The sequence below is a fragment of the Pristis pectinata genome, chromosome 3, assembly GCF_009764475.1.
Source record: "Pristis pectinata isolate sPriPec2 chromosome 3, sPriPec2.1.pri, whole genome shotgun sequence".
Classification (NCBI taxonomy): domain Eukaryota; kingdom Metazoa; phylum Chordata; class Chondrichthyes; order Rhinopristiformes; family Pristidae; genus Pristis; species Pristis pectinata.
In genome coordinates this window covers 39449874-39474692 of record NC_067407.1, presented here as the reverse complement: position 1 = coordinate 39474692, position 24819 = coordinate 39449874, and the positions used below count along the sequence as shown (strand labels likewise).

The 24819-nt window shown below is 40.2% G+C and overlaps 1 protein-coding gene across 3 annotated transcripts in view; it reads right to left on the bottom strand.

Moving 5' to 3' along the window:
* Positions 1-256: 256 nt before the first annotated feature.
* wls (Wnt ligand secretion mediator) overlaps positions 257-24819 on the bottom strand; it is a 103819-nt gene continuing 79256 nt past the window's right edge. For 2 of the 3 annotated variants that reach the window (XM_052012842.1, XM_052012841.1), the window contains exons 6-15: positions 23968-24092; positions 22268-22429; positions 20927-21063; positions 20069-20237; positions 18249-18346; positions 17389-17452; positions 10805-10948; positions 8347-8430; positions 3933-4089; positions 306-2331 (exon numbers count right to left, since the gene is read on the bottom strand). In XM_052012842.1, the coding sequence (XP_051868802.1) occupies positions 2222-2331; positions 3933-4089; positions 8347-8430; positions 10805-10948; positions 17389-17452; positions 18249-18346; positions 20069-20237; positions 20927-21063; positions 22268-22429; positions 23968-24092 (1250 nt within the window). In that variant the 3' untranslated portion in view covers positions 306-2221. Of the gene's footprint in view, positions 2332-3932; positions 4090-8346; positions 8431-10804; positions 10949-17388; positions 17453-18248; positions 18347-20068; positions 20238-20926; positions 21064-22267; positions 22430-23967; positions 24093-24819 lie in introns of all 3 variants that reach the window. The other variant, XM_052012840.1, reaches the window with a different exon arrangement.

Here is a 24819-nt window from a genome sequence, read left to right as displayed (position 1 = left end):
AGATCAGGTGACCAGAACTGCGACACAATCTTTGCAGAGTTCCCAAATACTGCTTGTGTGTCAGATTTCCATCTTGCCTCCCAGGTGTAAAACTAGCATTGCAGTTGATTAATCATTGCCAGTTCTCAAAAGGAAATGATCTGGCTACTGCTTGAACATTTACCCACTACTTTCAGTCTTGCAGGAATGTCGAGTGTAGCAAATGCACATGCAAAGCATAACAATCTGTTAATGTATTACTGCACCAGCAGGGGTAGCTTGTTCAAGACAGTTTTATCAGTGACTAAGGCTGTACAGAATCACACTATACAAACTTTATTTAAAATTAGCATACAAGCAATCTACTTCCAAGTTTAAAAAAATCCTTTCACCAACTAAAATGGATTAATTGTACACTGTTTTATCATAAATTATCTACATCACTGAAGGAGTACAGTTTTCACCTTAGTGTTTACGTCAAAGGACATGCTACATCCCTTTTGTTTCAAAATAAAATTGGCCATTATAACAAATATTTATTTCTGAAATGTGTTGTGCAACATATTCCTAACGTAAGGTAAAGGTGTCTGATCTGTGTTTTGAATGACTTTACTAATGCATGCCAATGTCAGAAGCCCTACTTCACACTTAGAAATTGATGCCAGATTTTAACTAAGTGAGAAATGCTTTAAAGCATCAAACACAATTCTTAAGTGACTCTCAATATGTTGAGGTACTCACCCACACAAGCCAGGAGGACCCCAGTTTTTGCTAATGAGCTCATCTCAAGCTATGACAAAAGGGTGCACATGGCTGCCCAATGCAAGAAGGGAAGGGAATTTTAAAGAACATTAAACTGCCACAATCACTGACTCTGATCATTATATAGTGACCTTTGCATGGAAAACATTGTGTCCAAGAACTGCATTCAGGATAGTTATTGGGTAAAACACTGGAGTGTTGCTCACCAACTGGGTTAATATATTGCAGCAACTTTAGAAGAGAAAGGAAGAAATAGTACCAGATATCTGTAATGATAATTTCATGACTTTCTGTAGAGGGATATAACTTTAATCAGTGCCTTGCTCAAGAAGCACTCTAAGGAAGATTGCACAGAAGTGACAGGCTACAGCTCTAGTTATACACCACACCGCCCTCTTGATTGAAATGAAGGTCTGGTACTTATTTCAAAGTGAAAAATCCATACTAATCATTCTACTGAATTGAGAGAAATCATACTTGCTTTACTGATGTTAGAATAACCTTGATATATAAAATTCCTTAATTTCCATCCACAATATGTGCACTGAAGATCGAACCAGACATCATCTAGCTGTGAATGGAAGCCCAGATGATATACAGTATCAAGTCTACTGAGAGTTTCCAGGCAAAACTGGTGCCTCATGTGGATTACCCAAATGCATTATGTATACACAACTGGTTTAAGGTTACACCAGTAATCTCCAGTCTGCTTGTACACAACATAACCTTTCCACATAATGGAAGGATCTCAAATTAAGCAAAATATTCAGGTTTTCTTTTACGTTTCTCTTCCACTTTCAGAGGACCTATGCTTTTAGAATTATCTAAAATAAATGCTCGAGTACACAGATAATAATAGTTTGAGCATACTTTTTTACAATCTATATTTAAAAAGTGTACTATATGACAGTAATGTTGATCTCCATCAGGAGCTGAGTCTGCAAGTATGCATTTCTTGTAAAATCTAAATCTAAATCCATTACCTCTAAGTAAGTCACTAAATGCAAAGCGTTTTGGGGCATCCTGAGGACTTAAGATGCTATATAATTGCAGTTCTTTCTTTACCTCTCACACAGTCTCACAACCCCTTGAGCAACAGAAGTATCTGCCCACACACAGTCGCAACACTACAATACTTTATAGTTACAGAAAGTAATGCTCAGAAAGATATTAACTACAATGATGGTAATTTGCTTTGACAATTAAATGTGCACATGACTGCTTTCAGAAAAAAGGAATATCATCCCATTGTATAAAGGCACAGTTCTGGAATCTTCCACAGATTATACAAGTTGGAGCAAAATTATTGGAAGCAGGAGTTCTCTCTCACCAGCAACAGGAATTTCAACAGGCCCAAATCCCTATCACATGACCTCAGTTCACACATAACACAGCAGATTTATACTTCTCCTCTTCTGAGGGGAATTGCTTAGTTGGACTTGCGTTGCTGGCATGACTTCTCCCAATTCCAGTCCCATCATTATTCTTGTGCCTCCTTGCCAGCCAATCTGTAAATTTCAGTTGGTCCATCAGCATGGGTGATTGTGGTCGTCAGCTGCAGTTCCTCACCGCCATTCACTCCCAGATCACCTGAAGGCAAGAAAGCCATACAATATTAGCACAGCAAAACAGCGTACCTTCTTTCTTTTGTTACTTCTCCCATGAGGTGGTCATCTGTGGTTGAGGTTGCACTGTTGTGGGGTTGAGGAAGACTATGTGGAAATGTCATGTTATAAAATATTGTGGCATCCTCACTTGAAGGAAGGAATCTGACTCTTATCTGTGTTCTGGGTTCTTTTAGTGGTTGCACCAGATAATGATTTTGTTACTCGTCCCCAGATTTTTATCAAGTCACAAAAAAAAGTACCTTGCCAGGAGAGTTCAGAAGGTAATTATGCGTCAAACGCCAAAAGCAGTTGACTGGAGTGACAAACAGATTAGGCAGCAAAGATAGAACATAGAAACATAGAAAAACTACAGCACAACTCAGGCCCTTCGGCCCACAAAGCTGTGCCGAACACGTCCCTACCCTAGAAATTATTAGGCTTACCCATAGCCCTCTATTTTTCTCAGCTCCATGTACCTATCCAACAGTCTCTTAAAAGACCCTATCGTATCCATCTTCACCACCGTTGCCGGCAGCCCATTCCACACACTCACCACTCTCTGAGTAAAAAAACTTACCCTTGGCATCTCCTCTGTACCTACTCCCCAGCACCTTAAACCTATGTTCTCTAGTGGCCACCATTTCAGCCCTGGGGAAAGGCCTCTATCTACCTGATCAATACCTCGCATCATCTTATATACCTCTATCAGGTCCCCCCTCATCCTCCGTCGCTCCAAGGAGAAAAGGCCGAGTTCCCTCAACCTGCGTTCATAAGGCATGCTCCGCATTCCAGGCAGCATCCTAGTAAATCTCCTCTGCACCCTTTCTATGGCTTCCACATCCTTCCTGTAGTGAGATGACCAGAACTGAGCACAGTACTCCAAGTGGGGTCTGACCAGGGACCTATATAACTGCAACAATACCTCTCGGCTCCTAAGTTCAATTCCCCGACTGATGAAGGACAATACACCATATGCCTTCTTAACCACAGAGTCAACCTGCACAGCCGGTTGACTGCCTCTCATAAATCCTGAAAAGATACTAATGAATCAATTGGGCTTTTAAAACCATTAATTTAGTAACTGATATTTTAGTAATTCAGATGCAAACATGACGTATGGTTTAAAATTGGAACAAAATTTTAACTTTGACTAGTGTATACAATAACGAATATATTTGGAAGGTTTTTATTCCATATGATACAACTTTGGAACAATCAATCAGTTATCAAATGGGGATAATATAAAGGGAATATTAAGCACATTTTAAAATGTGGATAGATTTAACTCTTTGCAAGTTCAAACAAATTTGTTCATTTTCCTGTTCATTAACTAACAAGAATGTAGGTAGGTATATACTCCTACATACTCCTACAAAAAGGCAGAAAGATTACTAATCATGCAGCGGTGCACATCAGCTGCTGCACTTCTATAGTTTTGGTGATATCTAAATAACTTTCCTAATAAATTTTCTAAATTAGCTATGCTGTTCATTTTTTTAAAAAATTGACATAGTTGGTAACTCTACTCCAGAGAATGAAAAGCTGTTCAATACTTAAGAACTGATTAAAAAAAACGAAACCTACCGTTTGATTGATCAGCATCGCTGTAACACTTATGGGAAGGAGCATACAGAAACATGATGGCGAAGACATACAGGTTCCACATGCCATAAATGCCAGTGAAGAAAGCACTGTTCACCTGGATGGTGTATTCTCCCCACTTCCAGTATCCATCATTTACCTGAAGAAAGAATCCATGATCTTATATGGCGTTTGCAAAGCAACACAGAATAATATATAAAAGCTGAAGAGTACATGATAATTGAAACAGCATTTACGTATTTCAATGTATCTGGGTGATGTGGTTATAGTCATTTGTGAGCCAAGCTCAGAGTGGCTATTCAACTGGAGGTTTTGCAGCCAAATTTAACTTTGCCTCCCCCACCCGCCCCTGCCCCCGCCCCCTCAATTCTGCAAACACACTTTCCACTAGGAACCACTAGAGTTTAATTGGAGTGAGAGGACTGGTGCAGGATCCCTACCCAAAACGTTGATTATCCCTCTGCCTCCACCGATGCTGCCTGACCTGCTGAGTTCCTCCAGCAGTTTGTTCTTTGGGCTGTAGTTTTACCTGGGTTCCTCTGAACACACCAGCAACTTTAAAGAAGTGTAAGTTTTTATCTGGTCATAGGCTCATACTTAAGTAGTACACACTTAAGTAGTACAGACAATATTATGCAGACCAAGGGTACCTGGTTCACGTCCAGATATTTTTATTGAAGGAACCAATCTCATGCTCCTAGTTCACAATTGGTGTTGGGTCTGGTTATTCAGTGACTCCACGGAATGTTAGTATTTACATCTAATCAACTAGAATATAAAGATTTTTTTTCCAATACCATTTGAGGGACTGCAACAGAAAGAATATACTGGACCTGGAAGGAATGCATCATCATATTTACCAGAATATTAACAAAGTTCCAAGCATTAAAAGGATTTGAAGAACTGGGTTGCTAAATTCTCTGAGAGCAAAACACTGCATTTGCTGGAAACCTGAAGTAAAGCCAGGAAATGATAGAAAAGCTCAGCAGGTCATGAGAAGAGATAAACAGCGTTAACATTTTAGGCATTTCCAGTATTCCCATTTCTGCTAAATTTCCTAATTACAGTGGCAAATGAAAGGGCACCCTGTGTTCTTAATTCCACAGCATAGCAAATATATGCTGCAAGGACAAGACAGAAAATTCAGGCAATGTTTAAAAAAAATGTTACAAGAATGAGTTTTGTAGATACTTGGGTGAATATCTTAAAACCTTGTGGGCCGTAAGACCTGTAAATCGATCCTCCATTTACTTTGCAAATATCTCATGCTGCTTAAAAGATCGATTTAGGATTTATAGCAAAACAAAACCGTGAAACATCATACCTATGAAATTCAAAGACCAGAAAAACAAATGATAACTTCAATCAAATAAGAACACAAATAAAACCTAATTGTCTAGTTTATGTATCAGATTGCCAGGGGCCATGCTTTGGAACTTCAATAGAACAAGTGAGTCAGACACTCATGAGACGTCACCCCCTCCTCCCAAGTGGACACGTGTGAAGATTAAGACACATTAGATGGCACACAATAGCACAAATAGGTTAATGGTGACTAACCACCTTGAATTCTGTTTTTATTGCATTGGATTCCAAAGTAATTACTGATGCCGCAGGGAATTATGTTCTGCACATATCCATTTTCAATGAAAGCAACAAAAAAATTAGCAGCACTGACCATTTCTACATGAACTGCAAAGGAGAAAATTTACATCAAAATTGATAGGAAATGCTGTTGGCTTCATTTTTTTGTCATAGTTGACATTTAACAAGTGGGTGCCTGTCTTTTGTTCAGCTGCAATGGAACTGTTAAACTCACTATGAGAATGCAAATACACCATTCACTGGATGATGTCAACAGCTTTTAATTAGATTCAGTGTTAGATGCCCTGCAGTTCCCAGTAATCAGTGCAGTGAGGCATTAAAGCATGCATTCCTTCAGCTTGCTACTTTGACCACCAAGGTATGCCCTTATTGTACACAATTTCAGTTTCACAATTGAAATTGAGCTAGTTGGCAGGGTTCAAGGTTCTGGGGACAGGAATGGCTCTGCATCTCTGTCACCAGCGGCAGGCCAGAAAATGCCAGCATGAGAGAAACATCTCAGCCTGAGTGCCACTGTCCTGGACTGCCCCATGGAGCACAGGCTGTCTTCAGGAAACGCAAGTAAAATCCTACAGATGTTGGAAGTTTGTAATAGAAAATGCTGGAATTCAACAGGCTGATGAGCAGATGTGAAGAAACTGAGAAACTAACACAAAGAGGAGTGATAGTGCAGGTTGAACATTAAAAAAAGACAAATAAAGGTCATTCTGGATGAGCTAAATGGGGGAAGCAGCATTATTATCTGAAATTACCAGAGTAAAATACTGTGAATGCTGGAAATCATAAAATAAAACACAAAATGCCTAAAGTGCTCATGATATAAATTTGTTGAGCTTGGTATTGCACCCAAAAGGCTGTGACATGCCTTCTGATGTTCCTCAAAATTACGTCAAGTTTCACTAGAACTGTGGTTTAAAAAAAAGCCATGCTAAATACTTTGGCCAAGGCACAGAATGTAATAGTGGGAATGCCATAATAGAGCCATGTTAAAACATATGCTTCACAAGAAGGATTTAGTAGCATTAGGGAGAGTACAGAGTAAGAAAGATTTACGAGATGATGCCAGGTCTAGAGAAATACAGTTCTGAGGAAAGGTTGGCTGGCTGGAGTTGTTTACTTCAGGAAAATTGTAAATCTTTTAAATTCTCTACCTCAGAATGTTTTGGATACACAGTCATTGAATAAATTCAAGCCTGATGAATAGGGAGGGGTAGGGGTGAGGTGCTTGGTGTATTTAAGGCAAAGGATCAATCTTAATCTTACTGTATTGCAGACCAGGCTTAGTTAGCTTTATAACGTAAATATGCTTCTATTTCTTACTTCCTTAGGAAACTGAGGGGAAGGAAATAAAAGATATAAAATTTTGGAAGGCCTAAATGTGATGAAAAGGAAGACCCTATTTCTCTTAATAGAGATCAATAACCAAGAGGCATACATAGTTTAAGGTAATCAGTAGAAGACCTGCGAGGGATAGGAGGAAAAAATGAGGACACCAAAGAATGGCGAGAGTCAGGAGCTCACTGTCTGAAAATGTGGTGGAGGCAACACATTTAAAAAGTATTCTTCATGTGCCATAACTTACAAGGCCAAGGAATGAGAATTGGGAAGTGAGGTTAATTTGAGTTGGTTTTATTTGGCTGGCATGGGCATAGAATGAGAAGCCTTCCGTGGCATAAATTGTTTTGATTCTATAACATCCTTACATTTTTTTGGCTTCTTAACCATCATGTTTTATTGAAATCCTGGTGATAGGCCATAGAAACATGCAAATCTACAGAACAACCATTTGACTCATCTTGCATGTGCTAGTTTTTTCTATATTGGAGCAGAGTAATTCAAAAAAAGCAATTCCAGTGGCATACCTGCATCACCTTCAGTTAAATGATTATGTGCTTTCCTTAACAAATGCATTATTTCTAGTGGTAAAGCATTCTACATTGCCCATACCATTTTGGACACAGATCCTTTCATAATATTCTCCTCACTCTCAGTGAGGACACTATATCAATGAGTCCTTGTCACTATGTCCTTGAGCAGAAGAAATTATAAACTCCGTTGACAAATTAGAAGAACTTTCTTCTGTTCCAGTGGACATATTACCAGTATTTCAGGTTTTTTTTCCACATCAATGGCTCTTCATCTCTGATAAAATCTTGCAGAGAGCTGACCGAGGGAGTGCATAATATTGCAACTTTCTATAAATTGTTCCAGTTTCTATTCAGGATTCATTCAATTTAGACTGCTGGTTATTTTTACAGAGGAAGCAAAAAGCCTCCACACGGTGACAGGTCATTTCCCCTCTCTATTCCCATGCAGTCAGTTCAGTCAAGCTAACTCAAGAAGACAGAGGTCTCCAGACATGTTTGGGGTAGGAGAAAATGCTAAAGACAAGGCCAAAGCTTTTCTCATGGGGTCAGGATGAGCACATCTGCTCCCTCAAGAAACTTGCTTTTTTCTGACCTACCTAGGCCACTTGAAGCCTTTTACCCAACTTCAGATAGGTTTGGCCTGCTGGGGAAGCCAATCATGCTTTGGAAGGAAACTGCAGATTGGGCAACCGAGCTGAACCCTGTCCACCTGAGGCTGAAGATTCAATATGGCAATTGGTCCGAATGGGCAAGAGAGTGGATAAACTCCCACCTTTTTTAATTACTGTGCTTTCTTATTTCTGCCATTCAGTCCAAATAGGGGCAGTAAGTTATCAACTTGCATACTCTCCTCAACTAATGTTAAAACAATAACGGATATCCAAAATGGCTCAGACTGTACCTGATATTCTAGTTAATTTTACCTGACTTATAATGAAGAATACTATGGTCATGGCTGCACAGGTCAGCGTGACAAGCATCAGGAACTTGAACCGAAATATTAACCCCTGAAAAAAAAGAGAAAATAGTTATCATAAACTGATAATAGTCCTAGAGTCATAGAGCAATACAGCATGGATACAGGCCATTTGACCCAATGAGTCCATGCCGACCATGTTGCCCACCTAGCTAGCCCCAATTTCCTGCATTCAGCCCATATCCCTCCAGGCCCCTCCCCTCCATGTACCTATCCAAGTTCTTCTTAAAGTTACTACTGTACCTGCCTCAACCACTTCCTCTGGCAGCTTATTCCATATACTCACCACCCTTTGTATGAATAAGTTGCTCCTCAGGTCCCTTTTAAACTTTCCCCTCTCACCCTAAACCTATGCCCTCTAGTTTTGGACTCCACTACCCTGGGGAAAAGACCGTTACCACCCACCTTATCTATGCCCTCATAACTTTAGACTCTTCTATAAGGTCGCCCCTCATTCTCCTATGTTCCAAGAAATAAAGACCTGGCCTGGCCAACCTCTCCCTATAACTCAGGCCCCCTAGTCCTGGCAACATCTTCATAAATCTTTTCTGCAGTCTTTCTAGTTCAACCACATCTTTCCTATAACAGGGTGACCAAAATTGTACACAGTACTCCAAGTATGGCCTCACCAATGACTTATACAACTACAACATACTGTCCCAACTCCTATGCTCAATGCCCTGACTGATGAAGGCCAGCGTGCTAAATGCCTTTTTCACCACCCTGTCTACCTGTGACGCTGATAATATGGAAATTAACACCATATGCAATTTCTTCAGGTACTGTTTTCCTTTTCCCGAATTGGACTCATCAGCCCCTTCAATAAAATAAACACTGCTGGATCTTGCTTCTGTCAGTCCTTCTTTCTCACAAATCCATTTCTATTGCTTCTGCTTTAAAATGAATCCTTCCAGCCATGTTTCTGCTCCTCCCACACTATTGAAAATCACAAATGAGATTCTCTGTGACTAATAACAAGATGTTCTCTCTGCACAACAAGAACATGCTCCTCCAATTCCCAGCTCAAAATCACATTAGGTTGAGGCAAACTCTGATGCAAGTATCCATGAATCCATTTCACACTCTCAGTGCTACCCCAACCTGGCAAGAAGTTGAAAACAGTTGAAAAACAACAAAGCCCCTGTAACTTTAGTAACTCCTGCTAAAGTACTGGTAGACAAGTATCGCTGGCAGAAATTAATGCTCTCATCTACTTCAATGGGAAGAGGAAAGCATGCCAAGGGATCTCAGGGATGCCGAAAACATGACAGTCTTCAAGAAAGAGTTGAGTATATCTAGCACACCTATTTGCATACACTAGAATTTCTAGGCCTCTGTGTCTCCACCTCCTTTAAAGGCCCTCCTTGAAACATACATCTGACTCATCATCGATAAATTGTTGCTCCTCTAACCTGACATTCATTTTCTGACAAACTTCTGCAAGGAAGTTTTAAAACACTTTTATTCATAAAAGATGCTACATAAGTTATCATAACCTCCTGCTTCTGTTCTATACACATACAAATAGTGCAAGTTACTTCCTGACTAGAGCACTGGACTACTTCATCATTATCACCTCTGTTTTGTACTCTATTAGCTGCTATTCAATAAAAACGCCATCTTAAATTGTAAGGTGTAATAAAGGTGACTCCTGGAAGAGGCAGACAAATTTATAAAGTGGGTGCATAGATGAACTATAAAGAATTGAAAGAATACATTTCAGGAGAACAAAGAATGTACCCACTGGAAGCGAAAAACTAAAAGAGCAGAGAGTCTTCAGTGCTTCAATGCAGAAGTTACTGGAAAGACAATTGATTAAAAAGATATATATTAGATGTAGGATTTTTAAATGAACACAAGTAAAAAAATAAAAAGGAATTATGGTAAAATAGAAATGATTGGTTTGCTTATGGTGGTAGGGAGAAGTTATTGCATTGCTTTATAAACAAAGATGACATGGCCTCGATGGGCTGAAAGACCATTCCGTGATTGTCAAATACCAGGCACTTTAGGTTTAGGAGGAGTGAATAGAAAATTAATGGTTTTGACTTGGAACAGAGAGGATCTGATTAAAGTGTTTCAGAGTATGAGGGTGATTGATAAGGAAAACCTCTTCCAATTGGTCAGTTATGCAAGAACCAAAGTTTTAGATGAAAGAGAGAGATTAGGATTTAAAAGCACAAAACTGTTACCATATGAAGTGCCTGATTAGGTGTTGGTGGAGGCTGAATTTATAACAGCTTTTAAAAGGAAAGTGCATAAATATTTGAAAGTAAAACCTGAAAAAGGGATGGGGAAAGGGACTAATGGATAGCTTTCAGACAGTTCATGCAAACATAATGCAACCTTGTCTTTCTGTAAAGTAACAATTACACATTGCATTTGGTGTATCTTTATTTTTATACCTCGTAGTGCAGTCTCCTTGCTTTGGACATGGCTGGGAGCGAACATCTTTTGCCGCTTATATTTCGAAAGACCTGGAATACCATGAAGCAGAGAAAAAAGAAATAGAGACAGGCACAGATGCCTGCGACTATGATAAAGGCCATCTAACATGTGGCTGTCAAGGTAAACACTAATTAGGTGGCTTAAATTGTCCTTGAAAAGATTATTTCCACCCCCACTCTTCAAAACAGAAAATTGTCCATTAAGCCAGCTATATAGATAGCATATTGAATCCTGGTGTCTCATATTAGACTTGGACCTTTATACCCTACCCACTCTACATTGTGGTGAATTGCACTGGGATATCATCTCAAGTGTTGGCAGTGACAACATGTGACAACTTCAGTGTTCCTAACCAGGGCTGAACTGTCCTCATCAGTTAGTGATCTCAAATTGGAACCATGGCTTTTTTTTGAAACCCTGGCAATTAATGCAATCATAGAAGCTTGTTTCCTGATACACAAACCCCCTGCTGAAATCAACTAAGTCAGCACCTTGGTATTTTTTATTGTGTTAAACTTGAATCACTTTGGACTGAAGCTCTAAGAACTTAGTACCAGTGGTCATTCTTCACGTGCAAGAATCTGCAATAAAATAATTGCCACACCAATTAAACAGTATCAATTAGTAAATTATGTCAAGATAAGGAAAAGTACATTTGGAAAACTGAGTGAATTCCTGTGGGCATTCCAAATATACAACTGCCAATTCTGAGGAAAGGTCATTGACCCAAAACATTAACTGGCTTCTCTTCCCACACATACCGCTTGTCTGGCTAAGTTCTTCCAGCATTTCTGTTTTCGTTACACCTTCATTAGCCATGATAGGATAAATGGGAACATGGTCATTGGAGCTGGTTCTAAACTCGGAAAATTAACTTAATATCTCTCTGCTTCTGGCAAGAAAAACGGTACATTTCCAGCAATTTCCTTTCGTCTGTCTGCTTTGGACACTGTCTGCAGAAATTTGCGTGTGTGGAGCTGAATAAGGGATACACATGCTTCTTTCCTAGCCTATGAATACAGTGGGAAATGTACCAGCCCTAACCCAAAAGACCTCCCCTGTTCAAATTAAATGACTGAACATGGGACTGAACTTCCTGTTCTGGTCAGTTCTTCAGCATGTAACTACATTTAGCCACCAGTCAATGAAGAAAAAGCAAATGAATGATATATGGTGGAATTGGATAAGAAAGTTAAACAAATACATTTAAGATTGATTGTAAGTTCTGCATCCCAGAGCTTTAAAATAGAATAATTTATAAAAAATAAGCAAAGTTAAGGAGCATTGGAAGCTTTCTGCAGGTTTTTCGTCTCCCTTTCAGAGTCTGATTCCTTGCTGAGCTCCATGTATACTGAACACCCCAAAACTTTTAGTCAGATGTTTTTGAAATTTATGGTGAGCTGCCTACTTGAACCACTGCAGTCGTTGACGTTTGGGTATACCCACAATGCTGTTAGGGAGGAAGTTCCAGGATTTTGATCTAGCGATGGTGAAGGAATGGTGATACGTTTCCAAGTCAGGATGGTGCGTTGTCAATAGATGGTTTAACTCTGTGGAGAAGGAGCAGGCACGGTAGTGTAGCCGTTAGCGTACTGCTTTACAGCGCCAGCGACTCGGGTTCAATTCCGGCCTCTGTCTGTAAGGAGTTTGTATGTTCTCCCTGTGTCTACGTGGGTTTCCTCTGGGTGCTCCGGTTTCCTCTGGGTGCTCCAGTTTCCTCCCATATTCCAAAGATGTACAGGCTAGGAAGCTGTGGGCATGCTATGTTGGCGCTGGAAGCGTGGCGACACTTGTGGGCTGCCCCCAGAACACTCTACGCAAAAGATGCATTTCACTGTGTGTTTCGATGTACATGTGACTAATAAAGACATCTTATCTACTTTCTTCTGAAAGATGCAAGTGCACCTTTCCAGAAGGTGGTCACTGTAGGAACCAAAGCGTCAGCTGATTATTATGTCTCTCGTTGGCCCAGAAATGCAGATGCCAGTTTTATCGATAGTTACACCATCTTGCTTCAGTAAACTGGACACATGCAGGTAGTGAAATCAAAACCTTCTGATGTGCACAATTCAGCAACACATTACTTTGATGACTTAAGTAATCAAGGGAGCTAAAATCCAAGACATTTTTTAAATGCGGTCAGTCGCCTTGAGCTTATCACCGTAGTGGATACTCTCCTTGTTCCTGCAATTATTTTAGCCATTGTGGAATCTTAACATGTTAAGAAGCCCATTATTTCTATTCCCATGGTGTGATTTGTGAGTGAAAAATGCACACTTGCAAGGAGGAGGAGGAAGGAAGCGCCCAGAGCTGGCTCCAGTCTAAGCAAGCAGGCTCTTCACACACCCAGAACCAACCTTCCTTAGGGGTGATCTCTGTAGTAAAATTGTACAGTAACTGAAACTCTTCAGGATGCAGTAAAAAGTAAAGTCAATTCTATCTGCATATTATTCTAATACAGCCTGGACAAAACAGAGGAATCAATATGGAAATGAAGGCATTGGAGTCTTTGCCACGGCCCAAAACAAATTGCTGTGTAACGCCCAAGTGAAATATTTGCTAAGCATTTGGAATTAGATTTCAGCAGTCCAGACATGCTCAACCCCTTAGGGTGGACTGCTGATGAGATTTTTTTCTTTGTTCTAAAGAATATTCCTAAACATTCTTCAGCCCTGTACATCGTCCAATGATTCCCCTTTCTGTGGTGGTGCCGACTGCTTCTGAAGTTTAACTTCACGTGAGTGCCTCTTTGATAACATGTCAAGAGGTCATTCCTGATATGTGAGTGTTGTCAGGAAATCTGTGCAGTATCACTGTCTAGCCCAATACAGGCCTGGCATTCACATTATACACATATTCCAACAGATGTCATTGTACAGCAATCAAACTCTACCATCTATTTAAGTTAACTCTGCAGTTAATTCATTTTGCTCCAGATTCCAGTATCTGCAACCTTTTGTGTCCAGGACCTTGCTGCTCTCAAGGCTCATTAACATTCTGGTTTATTTCATATGAATTCCTCAGAAGATAAATTAGGACATACAACACAGTCCAAACTAGTCTGTGTTGGTGTTTATGCTCCACTTTAGTCCTTAAGTCCTCATCTAAATCTATCAACATATACCCTAGTCCCTTTTCTCTCGTTTACTTGTTCGACCTTCTCTTAAATGCATCGAAACTAGTCGCTGTAGTGGCAAGTTCCACATTTTCATGACACTTTAGGTAAAGAAAGTTTCTTCCAAACTTCCTGCTGGTAGTCTATACCTTGCAGCAAGACATAGCCAACATTCAGGCATAGGCTCATCTAGTCAGTAACATTCATTGACAGCATTGTAGCAGTTAGTGTGATGCTTTACAGCGCCAGCAACCCGGGTTCAATTCCAGCCACTGTCTGTAAGGAGTTTGTACGTTCTCCCCGTGTCTGCACGGGTTTCCTCCGGGTGCTCCGGTTTCCTCCCACATTCCAAAGATGTACAGGTTAGGAAATTGTGGGCTGCTATGTTGGCGCCGGAAGCGTAGCGACACTTGCGGGCTGCCCACAGAACACTCTACGCAAAAGATGTATTTCACTGTGTGTTTCAATGTACATGTGACTAATAAAGACATCTTATCTATCTTGTCTTACCTATCATGGCAAGGTTCCTCCTCAACAACATTCTCCGTGCCAAAAAGCTGCTCTCCGAATCAGCATGGATGCCAGCCATCTGTAGGCACACTGGACATGATCTTCACTGTGCAACAGGCAGGGAGCAGAATCAACTGTACATGGCCTTTTTGACCTTTTACTTAAATTGACAGGGATCACGGAGAATCCTTCTCAAGTCTGTTTGTCCTCAGAAACTTGCAATTGCACCTCACCTCTAACATGCTTCCTGCTGGCCTGGAGCTGATCTACAGGATGAGGGGAGAGGGCAAAGAGAGGAAAGCGGAGAGAGCACGAGACGAGAGACGAAATATTGACCGTTGCATCCACAGGTGCAACTTTTTGACTAAAATTTCTTCTGAATTCCCCACTAATAAAACATTCAAAGCCACAAGCAGCAATTCCTAGACAACATTTGGGCAGAGGTTAGTGTAGCATGTAATATTTTTGCCTCAACAGTGCCAGGCAATGACAATCTCAAACAAGACAGAGTCTAAACCGCTAACCTTGATATTTAATATCACTACCATCACTGAGTACCCAGCATGCACCCCCCTCATCCTTGCCAGTGGTGGGGGGGGGTGGGGGGGGGGGGGGGGGAAGCGGTCACCATTCACCAAAACTCAACTGAAGCAGCCAAAAAAATACTGTGGCATCAAGAGCTGGTCAGAAGCAGACTGTCCTCTGGAGGGTGACTCACCTCCCAATGTCCTGCATTTCAAACATTTCTAAGTACATGTCAGTGTGCTTGTAGATATGACAGAACCCTTGCCATTTGCCTAGATGGACACCTTACTGGTATTATCTGCCACCCGAGAACTCACAAGAGTTTTCGATCCTGAGAGAGGGGCTATTCCTAAAACATCCTATTTGTTTGGCACCCTACTCACAAACCAATGCAGGCACGGTAATGTAGTGGTTAGTGTAACGCTTTACAGCGCCAGCAACCCGGGTTCAATTCCGGCCTCTGTCTGTAAGGAGTTTGTATGTTCTCCCTGTGTCTGCGTGGGTTTCCTCCAGGTACTCCGGTTTCCTCCCACATTCCAAAGACGTACGGGTTAGGAAGTTGTGGGCATGCTATGTTGGCGCCAGAAGCGTGGCGACACTTGCGGGCTGCCCCCAGGACACTCTATGCAAAAGATGCATTTCACTGTGTGTTTTGATGTACATGTGACTAATAAAGATATTTTATCTTATCTTAATTCCCTTGCAGTTCCACTCCCTTCCCCTCCGCTCCCCAACTGGTGCAACCTGCCTGTCATCTTACGCCACACCTCAGTCCACCAATCACCTCGGACTCCTGTCTCACTACTCCCCTTCTCTTCTTTATACTGGCCATCTCCCCTCTCCACTCTTGATGCAGGGTTTCAACCTGAAATGTCAACAATTCCCTTCCTCCCACAGATGCTGCTTGACCCACTGAGTTCCTCCAGCAGATGGTTTGTTGCTCCTGATTCCAGCATCTGCAGTCTCTTGTGTCTGCAGTTACTCATCATGTCTACTCTGATAGTAGTTCCCAAACCTGCCTTCTCTTATCATTGAGAAGAGTCCTATGGAAACTCCACTACCTGTCTCCACGTCGCACACTATCTTGACTGTTCCTTAACAGAAGCTGAGTCTAAATCCCAGATCTGCCCACATAACAGCGTTTTGGGTGTAGGCTTGCAGTGGCTGTTCAGTGCCACCTTTCCAAAAGCAACTTTGGATGGGCAATAAATAGTGGCCTTGATGCCCACATTCGCTCCCCCCAAAAAAAGATTATGATTTGATGAAGATTTATTCTCAGGTGATCTTTGATATTCCCAGGTAACCCTTGATCTTTCAAAAGAGATGGAAAAGAAACCTAGATTCAAATGATCAGCCCTGCCAAAAATAAATTTCTCCAAGTGTACCCAAGGCAGGGAAGAAATATAAATTAGGCTGTCTCTGGTCCTGCTCACTATCCAGAACAAGCATAATTAAGCTCAATGTCATGCACCCATCAGTCACAAAGAAAGGCTATTTGGGGCTAATTGATGAATAACGGAACTATAAATCATTAGTGAGTCAGAAGCTTCTGTAGTAGAAGAGAGAGTGAAATAAGAAGGGAAAAGCTTGAATTTTCTACCAATCAAGTGTACTGGTTAAAGTGCTGAAAATGAAATATTGCAAGTAATTGCTTTGGGGCTGAGCTGAAATTGACTCCTCACAGTGAATCATGCCAGGAGATTGCCACAAAATATTGCTCATGTTCAAAGGAACAGCAATTAATCACAGCAGCTTATCTCTACTGCACATAAGAGAGACAGACACCCTTTTAAAATTTACCCTTCCAAATATTTCAATAGCAAATGCATATATCTCAAATTCCATCTCAGCGGTTTTGGAAGCAAGGAGGTGTGTTCCATGCATTTAGCATGGTATTGTGAAATAATCAAGCGGGGCCACAATTTTCCTGATACTCTTCAAATCGATTTGAAGTTCCTTTCACCAGCAAATCCATAAGCAGCAGTGTCATAAACACCACCACTGATGGGAAAAACAATCATTATTACTACTTCGGATTCAATGATGAGAAGCAGAGTTCCATCACTGGCCAGTAAAGGACTTTCTGCCAACCACAGCTTCAAGATGACCTATAAGTGATACCTATCTCTCCCCCCACCACATGCTCTAAATTATGGGCACTGAGGCCAACTTCAACACTACTATCGTCACCTCAAGTGAAATCATTTAACACAGCCCTGACAAAAGAAATCAAATGTGGTACATTTCTGGACAATGCACATCTGCTAAGGCAGGTAGCTGGCTGACATAATACCTTACCCTCACTTTGCTATTAACGACAATGATGCAATGTATTTCCTGTCATGCAGAGATAAATTTGTTGAATATAAAAAATTCATAATAAAAGGATACAGCCAATTCTGTGCCGACATCAGTGGCCCAAATACTGTAGAATGGGTTCGTCAATTGCACGCCCCTGGAAGAAATTGTTTTAAGAAATACAGGCAAGTTTTATCAGAAATTTGGTATTAAAAACATGCCACAATTACTATATTCAACCAGGAGGAAGAACATCCTGTCAGCATCCTTCAAAATACATGTTTTTATTATGTTGCTTGGGGGGGGGGGGGGGGAAGATTATTTCTTTATTAGGTATTTTTGTGTCACCATTTCCTAGTTGAGGGGAGAGAAAATTGATCTCAACACCATATCAATACTGCTCTTTAGGAAGTCATTGGGATTGCTTTCACACCACAACAGAACAGCAACAGTTACACCCTAGTGGCCTTCTGTTATGGAGACTGGGTTCGTGTTTCCATTTGCATGGATTCCCATCACAGTACTTGGTTTCTTTCTTCTGCCACTGAAACACTGTGCTTATAGTATAAGGAAGCCATTATACATACTGGGAAAGATTAACACAGAGTTAACGACTTTTTAAAAACATTTTACACAAGTAATCTTACAAATTTGCAACAGTTTACTAGTTAACACTTGCTCTACATGTACTGGACAACGAATTACGCAGAACCACACAAGTACACCCTAACCCTAACCGCAAAGTGGAATGTGAGAATGCTCAACCCAAAAATAATCCTCTAACATTGATAATCAGGAAAATTTATAATTTACAGAGCCATTTACAACATGGATCAGTGATTCAATTTAGTCAGCTCTGTCCAAGAAAAATACATATGGATTCCAAGTAAAGCCTCCCTTCTAGAATTGGCTAATAGAACTGGTTTAAGAGCTAATCTATAATAAGTCTTTACCTCTCGCATAGATCAAAAATGAAGAGGCAGAAGGAACCAAAACCAATTGGCACAATCTGCTTCAGGTAAACAGATAGTCGATTCCTTTCGTTCTGGTCCTAGAGGTAAAAACAGATGCACAAGATTTTAACAGAAGTTCATGTAAATAGTGCAGAGAAAAACTGAGGCTTTTAAGTGATAAAAATAATTTTCCCATGGTACAGTGTAGTATTGAGCCATAAAAGTTCCCAAGTTTGATTCTCAATGTGAATTTTGCTGGAGCAGTAACTGGAACAATTCCAACTAACTTAAAAAGCTGAGTTATGGACTTCACAAAGGCAGAGGATGATGCTGAGGTCGTAGCTAGAATAAAGTGGTGGGAAATATACAATAGCATAAACATTGTAAAAGAAATTTATTATCTTTGAAAATGGATAAATCACCTGGATGAAATATATTCCAGCTTAATAAAAGAAGGAAGAAAATTGCAGAGACTCATACGATAATCTTTCAAATCTTCTTTGTCCACTGGAATGGTGTCAGAGGATTGCTAGCATCATATCACTGATAAAAAGGGAAGTTGGGGTAAACCAAGTAATTATAAGCCAGTTAATTTAACTTCAGAATTGGAATCCATTCTGAGGGATAGTATGGATTTAGAATGAACTAGACAGAATTCTTTGAGTAGGGAACAAAGGAGATTGATGAGGATTGATATAATCTACATGAATTTTAGCAAGGCTTTTTACGTGGCAGGACAGTCAAAAAAATTAAAAGTCCATGAGAATTAAGGAGAAGTTCCAAATTGGATCCAACATTGGCTTAGGGACAGGATGAGAAGGCTATTGGTTGATGGGTGATTTTATTTTGACTGGAAGCCTGTTAGCAGTGAGGTTCCCCAGGATTCAGTACATAACTCTTTTAACATATATATTACAAAAAGTGAGGAGCTAAGACTTAAATGTAGGGGGTATTATGAAGCAGTTTTCAGCTGACACAAAAATTGTCTGCGTGGTTGATGCTGACAAAGAAAGCTTTAAACTTAAGTTGCAGATGGTCTGAACAGTTGGGCAGAAAAATGGCAAATGAAATTACATTCACAGAAATGTGAGATATGCTTGTAGGAAAATAGAACAGGCAAGGGAATACACATTCATGAGAGGCCCACATATCCTTAAAAGGTAGCAGTACTTTGCTTTATTAGCTGAGAATATAAGAGCAGAGAGTTTAAACTAAACAGCACTGGAAAGGGAGTTTAAACAGCACTGGAAAGGACACAAGCTGTCTGAATACCAATTCAGTTTACTGTACTACAGGAAATATGTAATGGAACTGTACTCTAGTTGTTCAGAAAATTACAACCAAGAGGAAAGATTGAGCAAGCTAAGGTTATTTTCTTTGAAATAGACAGGGCTGAGGAGAGAAGGAGCCAAGATAGTGCAACAAGGAAAGACCTATTCCTCTTAACCAAGGGGTCAAAAACCAGGTGCATAGATTTAAAGTAAATGGCAGAAGGATTATGGAGGGGAAAAGGATATCACCCAGAGCATGCAGAAAACTCACTATCTAAAAGGATAGTAAAGGCAAAAACCCTCATCACTTTTAAACAGTTTTTAAAAGTGTTTTAAACCTTATCACTTTTAAAATTTGTGAGAATTGAGCAAGAACATCTCACAAAATTTCCCCCATCATATGGCTACCACAGTAATTTAAACTCTTGTTAAATGGATTGAATTTGAAAATCACTTAAAAGTTTAAGTAACAACAGTGCCATTCTTTTGGAAATTGATTTAGTAAAACTACTTCTCGAACCAAGTATATACACTGCAGAATAAACTAACCATGAGATGCTCCCCGCAGAAGATAATCCAAAATGACAGCAACATGGCATAGAAGATGCCCTGTCGAATGTCTCCAAACAGCAGCATCCAAGTCCAGTCAAATCCAATGGAAAACCATTCCACTGGGATATTTATAAAGGTCATTGAGATTCCAAGTGCAAAAATTACTCTGCAAATAAAATATTAACAACTTATGAAATTCGTTCTAGCAGAAACATTGTGATGTAGCTTAGAGAAGCCTGTATAGCTAATCTTACAACAATATTCAGTTTGCCTGCACATGTATCCCACATGAAACACACTTTAATTCCTTAAATTACACTAATGCATTTTGAAAATTAGTGGCTATAGGATCCCATTATTCATTTTATTAAGTTCTAGAAATGTTCTTTTAATTATATAATCACAACTTTATATATACAGTCTACAACAGGAATCTTTGGTCAGTTTAAAAAAACATGATTGAAACTTTTCTTTTCACTAAAGCCTTAAGATTTCTTTTGCTACAACTAATGCGCAGTTGACATTACTTAAATAGATTTGAAGTTCAGCCTGGGATCTCCTGATTTGCGTGGGAGTGTTTCATATTGAGTTGTGCTTACCAATTGAGCCATAGGTTTATTGAATTTCTTTATTTTTTTATTCCTATTTTATTAAGGTTTTTGGTAATGGCGAGGATACTGGGTCCTAACTCAGACAATTTCCATTGCCAGAGACGGAACGAGAGAAAAAGTAAGAAAAACAATATTTAAAGCATACAATAGCTACACATTACGTATAAGAATGAAAACGAGTGAACTAAATGCTACCTAGAAACATACTATACATCCATAAGACTACATTCAATACTGGTCTTACTTCTCCAGAAGGACCGGTGGGCGAGTCATCATTGTAATTCGTCTCCAGTACCAGATCATAATGATGAGAATACTGGGAGTCAGGAAGGTTTTCATTGCAAACCAGACCCTTGTGAATCCCCCATTCTGATGAATTGACTGTTAAAAAAATCAAATGACTATCGTTAAAGTCCTTATAAAATGACAAGTTAATAGAATGTGGCATTCCCAACAGACCCTTAAAGCCTTTGATTTATCAGGTCACCTGGAAATCTTCTCTACTTCAAAAACAAGTGCATCACTCAGTGGTTCCTGATCACAGCTGAGGCACCAGGTTTTGAAGGGTGAAGGTACAAGGAGACTGTAAATGCTGGAATCGGGAGCAAAAGAGAATTTAGCGGGTCAAATAGCATCTACGGAAGCAAAGCGATCGTCGATGTTTTGGGTTGAGACCTGAAAGGCGAATTGGTTCTTAGATCCTTAAGCTAGAATCGCCGTCAGAGTGAGATCATCCTCAGTGATCTGTGAACGCATGACAGCGTTTTCAAAGTATCATTCCATGAACCTTTTGCTGCATCTGGTACTGAATGAGCAGTATTGGCAGTTGCAGTGTAATCTGTTCTTTCAGTTGTCTACAGGAGAAGAGACCCCTCTCTGTATCCACAGCATTATTGTTAATGTACACTAATAATATTGCAAAAAGTATTATCCAATTTCATGTGGACTTACTTGCCACCTCCCCTCCCCACCCCCTCCCCCCCACCCCCCCCCAGAGTCTACATCCAGCAAATGACCTTGCCCAATTTTGTCTCAGCAACCTGCTCTGGAACTTATTTTGAGGATGTGAATAAGAGAATAAGAGGAAAAGATAAGGAGAAATAGTGGATATGGTGTATTCAGACTTTCAGAAGGCTTTTGATAAGATCCCACACAAGAGGCTGGTAGGTAAAATTTAAAAAAAAACTGGGACTGAGAACTGATTGACAGATAGGAAACAGAGTAGAAATAAAGGGGACTTTTCCAGGATGCAGGTCCTTTTTCAGGTGGGGTTCAGAACAAAAAGGGATCCTGCCAGGACTCTCCTTGAGATTTCAAAAAGAGGAATACGTGATTATACTCATTTACAATTCTTCTATGCACCCATGTCCTGCTGGTCTCTCAGTCTGGCAAAGCACTAGAGGACTACCAGGTATCTTACAAAACTTAGTCATCATACATCAGTATTTTCTGGCAAGAATAGAGAAAAAAAAACAATGGTTTGCTGGGTATATAAGTGGACAATTCATTAATATTTCGCCCCCAACATTTAGTACTAAATCCCCTGGTGTACTTTCACATCAGAACAGAGTAGCAGTGACATTACCACCATCCGAATATTCTTGAGTTTTCCAATTTTCATGTTGATGTTCTTCTTCTCATTAACAGGAAGTCGAATGTTAATCAGGTAATACTTGTGCGCAACACTCCCCAATTCCATGAAGGGAAGCAGCTCACAGTCATACAGCTGCCCCTGATTGTCATGATTCTGTTCAAAAGAGGAAACAGAATTAATCATACTCCAGACCATAAGGGTTCAGAAGATTTTGTTACATAGTGTAAGTGTCACCCTCAGCTGTTTCAAAGCCATAATGTCGTTTCAAAGGAAATAATCTTTATTGCTACAGGCGCTTCAAAATGTGAACTCTGTCACCAGCATGAACAGATTTGTAAAAATGCTTTTGGAATTGGGCATGCAGTATGGATACATGGAATAAAGTGAGTGAAGTTGGTTGGTTATTGTGAAATGGCCCTGCTGTAGGCCTGAGAACTGAAAGGTTGACTATCAGAGGCATCATGATCCTTTCCCTAGTTAACACCTACACAAGTGCAAGTTTCCAGGTGGGAAATAAGCAAAGTAGTATTCATGACGGATTTTCCCCTACATTTAACTCTTTGTATTGTGGTATCTTGACCAAGTCTAACAAACTCAGCAGAGGCCAGGAATTAAACCTAAAATCAACTAATCTTATCACCAATGAGCCCAGGGTGTACTATCTACTTATTTCAAAGAAGTTCATGGAATACAGTTTACATTTGAGTGAATTAGTTAATAAATCAGCATCATAAGTTGCTGAGAAATGTATGTGCAACTTAAATTCGTTCACACAATGGATCACTATACCAGTATCCACAGATTGATCTGCATGCAGTGTTCTATTCTCTGGAATTAAAATCTAATGTTCGGAATGATGACATGAACTTACCAGATTGTTGCTAAAAAACCACATGCTTCAATTATTGCCTTCAGGAAAGGAAGGAAATCTGCCCTATTTATTCAGCCACCAGGTCTACAGCAATGTGATTGACTCTCAATTGCCCTCTGAAATCGCGTAGCAAGCCATTGGGTTCGGGACCAGTTAGAACATAGAACAATACAACACTGGAAAAGGCCCTTCAGCCCATGATGTCAGTATTGAGAATGATGCCAAATTAAACTGCACATGATCCATATCCCTCCATTCCCTGCATATTCACGTGCCTATCTTAAGGCCTCTTGAATCCTACCATCATATCTGCTTCCACTAAAACTCTTGGCAATGCATTCCAGGCACCCGCCACTGTGTAAAAAATTTGCACTGCACATACACTTTAAATTTTCTTCCACTCATCTTAAAGCCATGCCCTCTAGTATTCAACATTTCTACCCTGGGAAAAAGATCCTGGCTGTCCGCTCTAACTATGCCTCTCATAATTTTATAAACTGCTATCGGGTCTCCCCTCAGCCTCCGACACTCCAGAGATGACAATCCAAGTCTGTCCAACCTCTCCCTATAGCTAATACCCTCCAATCCAGGCAGCATCCTGGTAAACCTCTCTGAACCCTCTCCAAAGCCTCCAAGTTAGGGAAGGCAATAAATGTCGGTCTGGCCAGCAATACCCACATCTCACGATTGAACAACATATTGAAAATCATTAATATAGTAAAAACAGAAAATGCTGGAAACAGTCAGCAGCTCAGGGTTCAGCATCTGCAGTTTTTGATTTTCAACATTAAGGGGATGCTGTAGAACTAAGATTACATACTTTTGGAGATGAGAAGTTGCAGTTTAGTTTCCGTTTCTCAATCGAATGGGCCATTTCGGTCCATTCACTAATACGGTCATCACGATAGCCTAGTGAAACATTCAACGTAACCACAGCATTGTCATCTGGAAATAAAAACAATGGCAGTTATTCTCAGAAATAAATTATTTTCTTAACACGAGTAATTTCCAACAAATAAGAGAACAGTATCTTCTGTCCAGGGATTTGCTTTACTGCATTTCCCTAGGTTTTCATGCCTTAAGGTTACCTTTGATGGGTGCAATAGAAACCTCTAAGTAAGTTCAGAAATTTACCAAGGAGGGAGAAACATTAAAAGTGTGGGGTAACCATCTCTAATTAGGATGCTGTGATTTCTAAGGCACAGAACAGTCCGCCATCAAAGCCCTGGAAAATATGTCTGCAAGAAATATCCTCTTTTCCCATCCGGCACTGCGACAACGGCAGCCCTATTCAGTTTAATGGGCTTATGTTCTTTGATACATAGTAGAAGAGAATCTCAAATCATGCATTCATCAGCCTGACATTACATGCTGAGAGGCTGCTTCCCTCGCTGGAAAACCTAGAATTAAAAGGGTGAACTTCTCAAGATAGGTGAAGTCTGCCATTTAGGACAGAGGGCAGCAGAATTTTTTCAGGGCATAGGGAATTCTTTACCAGAGGGCTGGAGTATTTTTGACCACCAGGACTGTCAACTTGTGAAAAAGCAGAATCAAGGAAAGTACATACAAGGTTGGAAGGTTGAAATGACGTGTATTGATATTGGTTTATTATTGTCACTTGTAACAAGGTACAGTGAAAAGCTTGTCTTACAAACTGATCGTACAGGTCAAT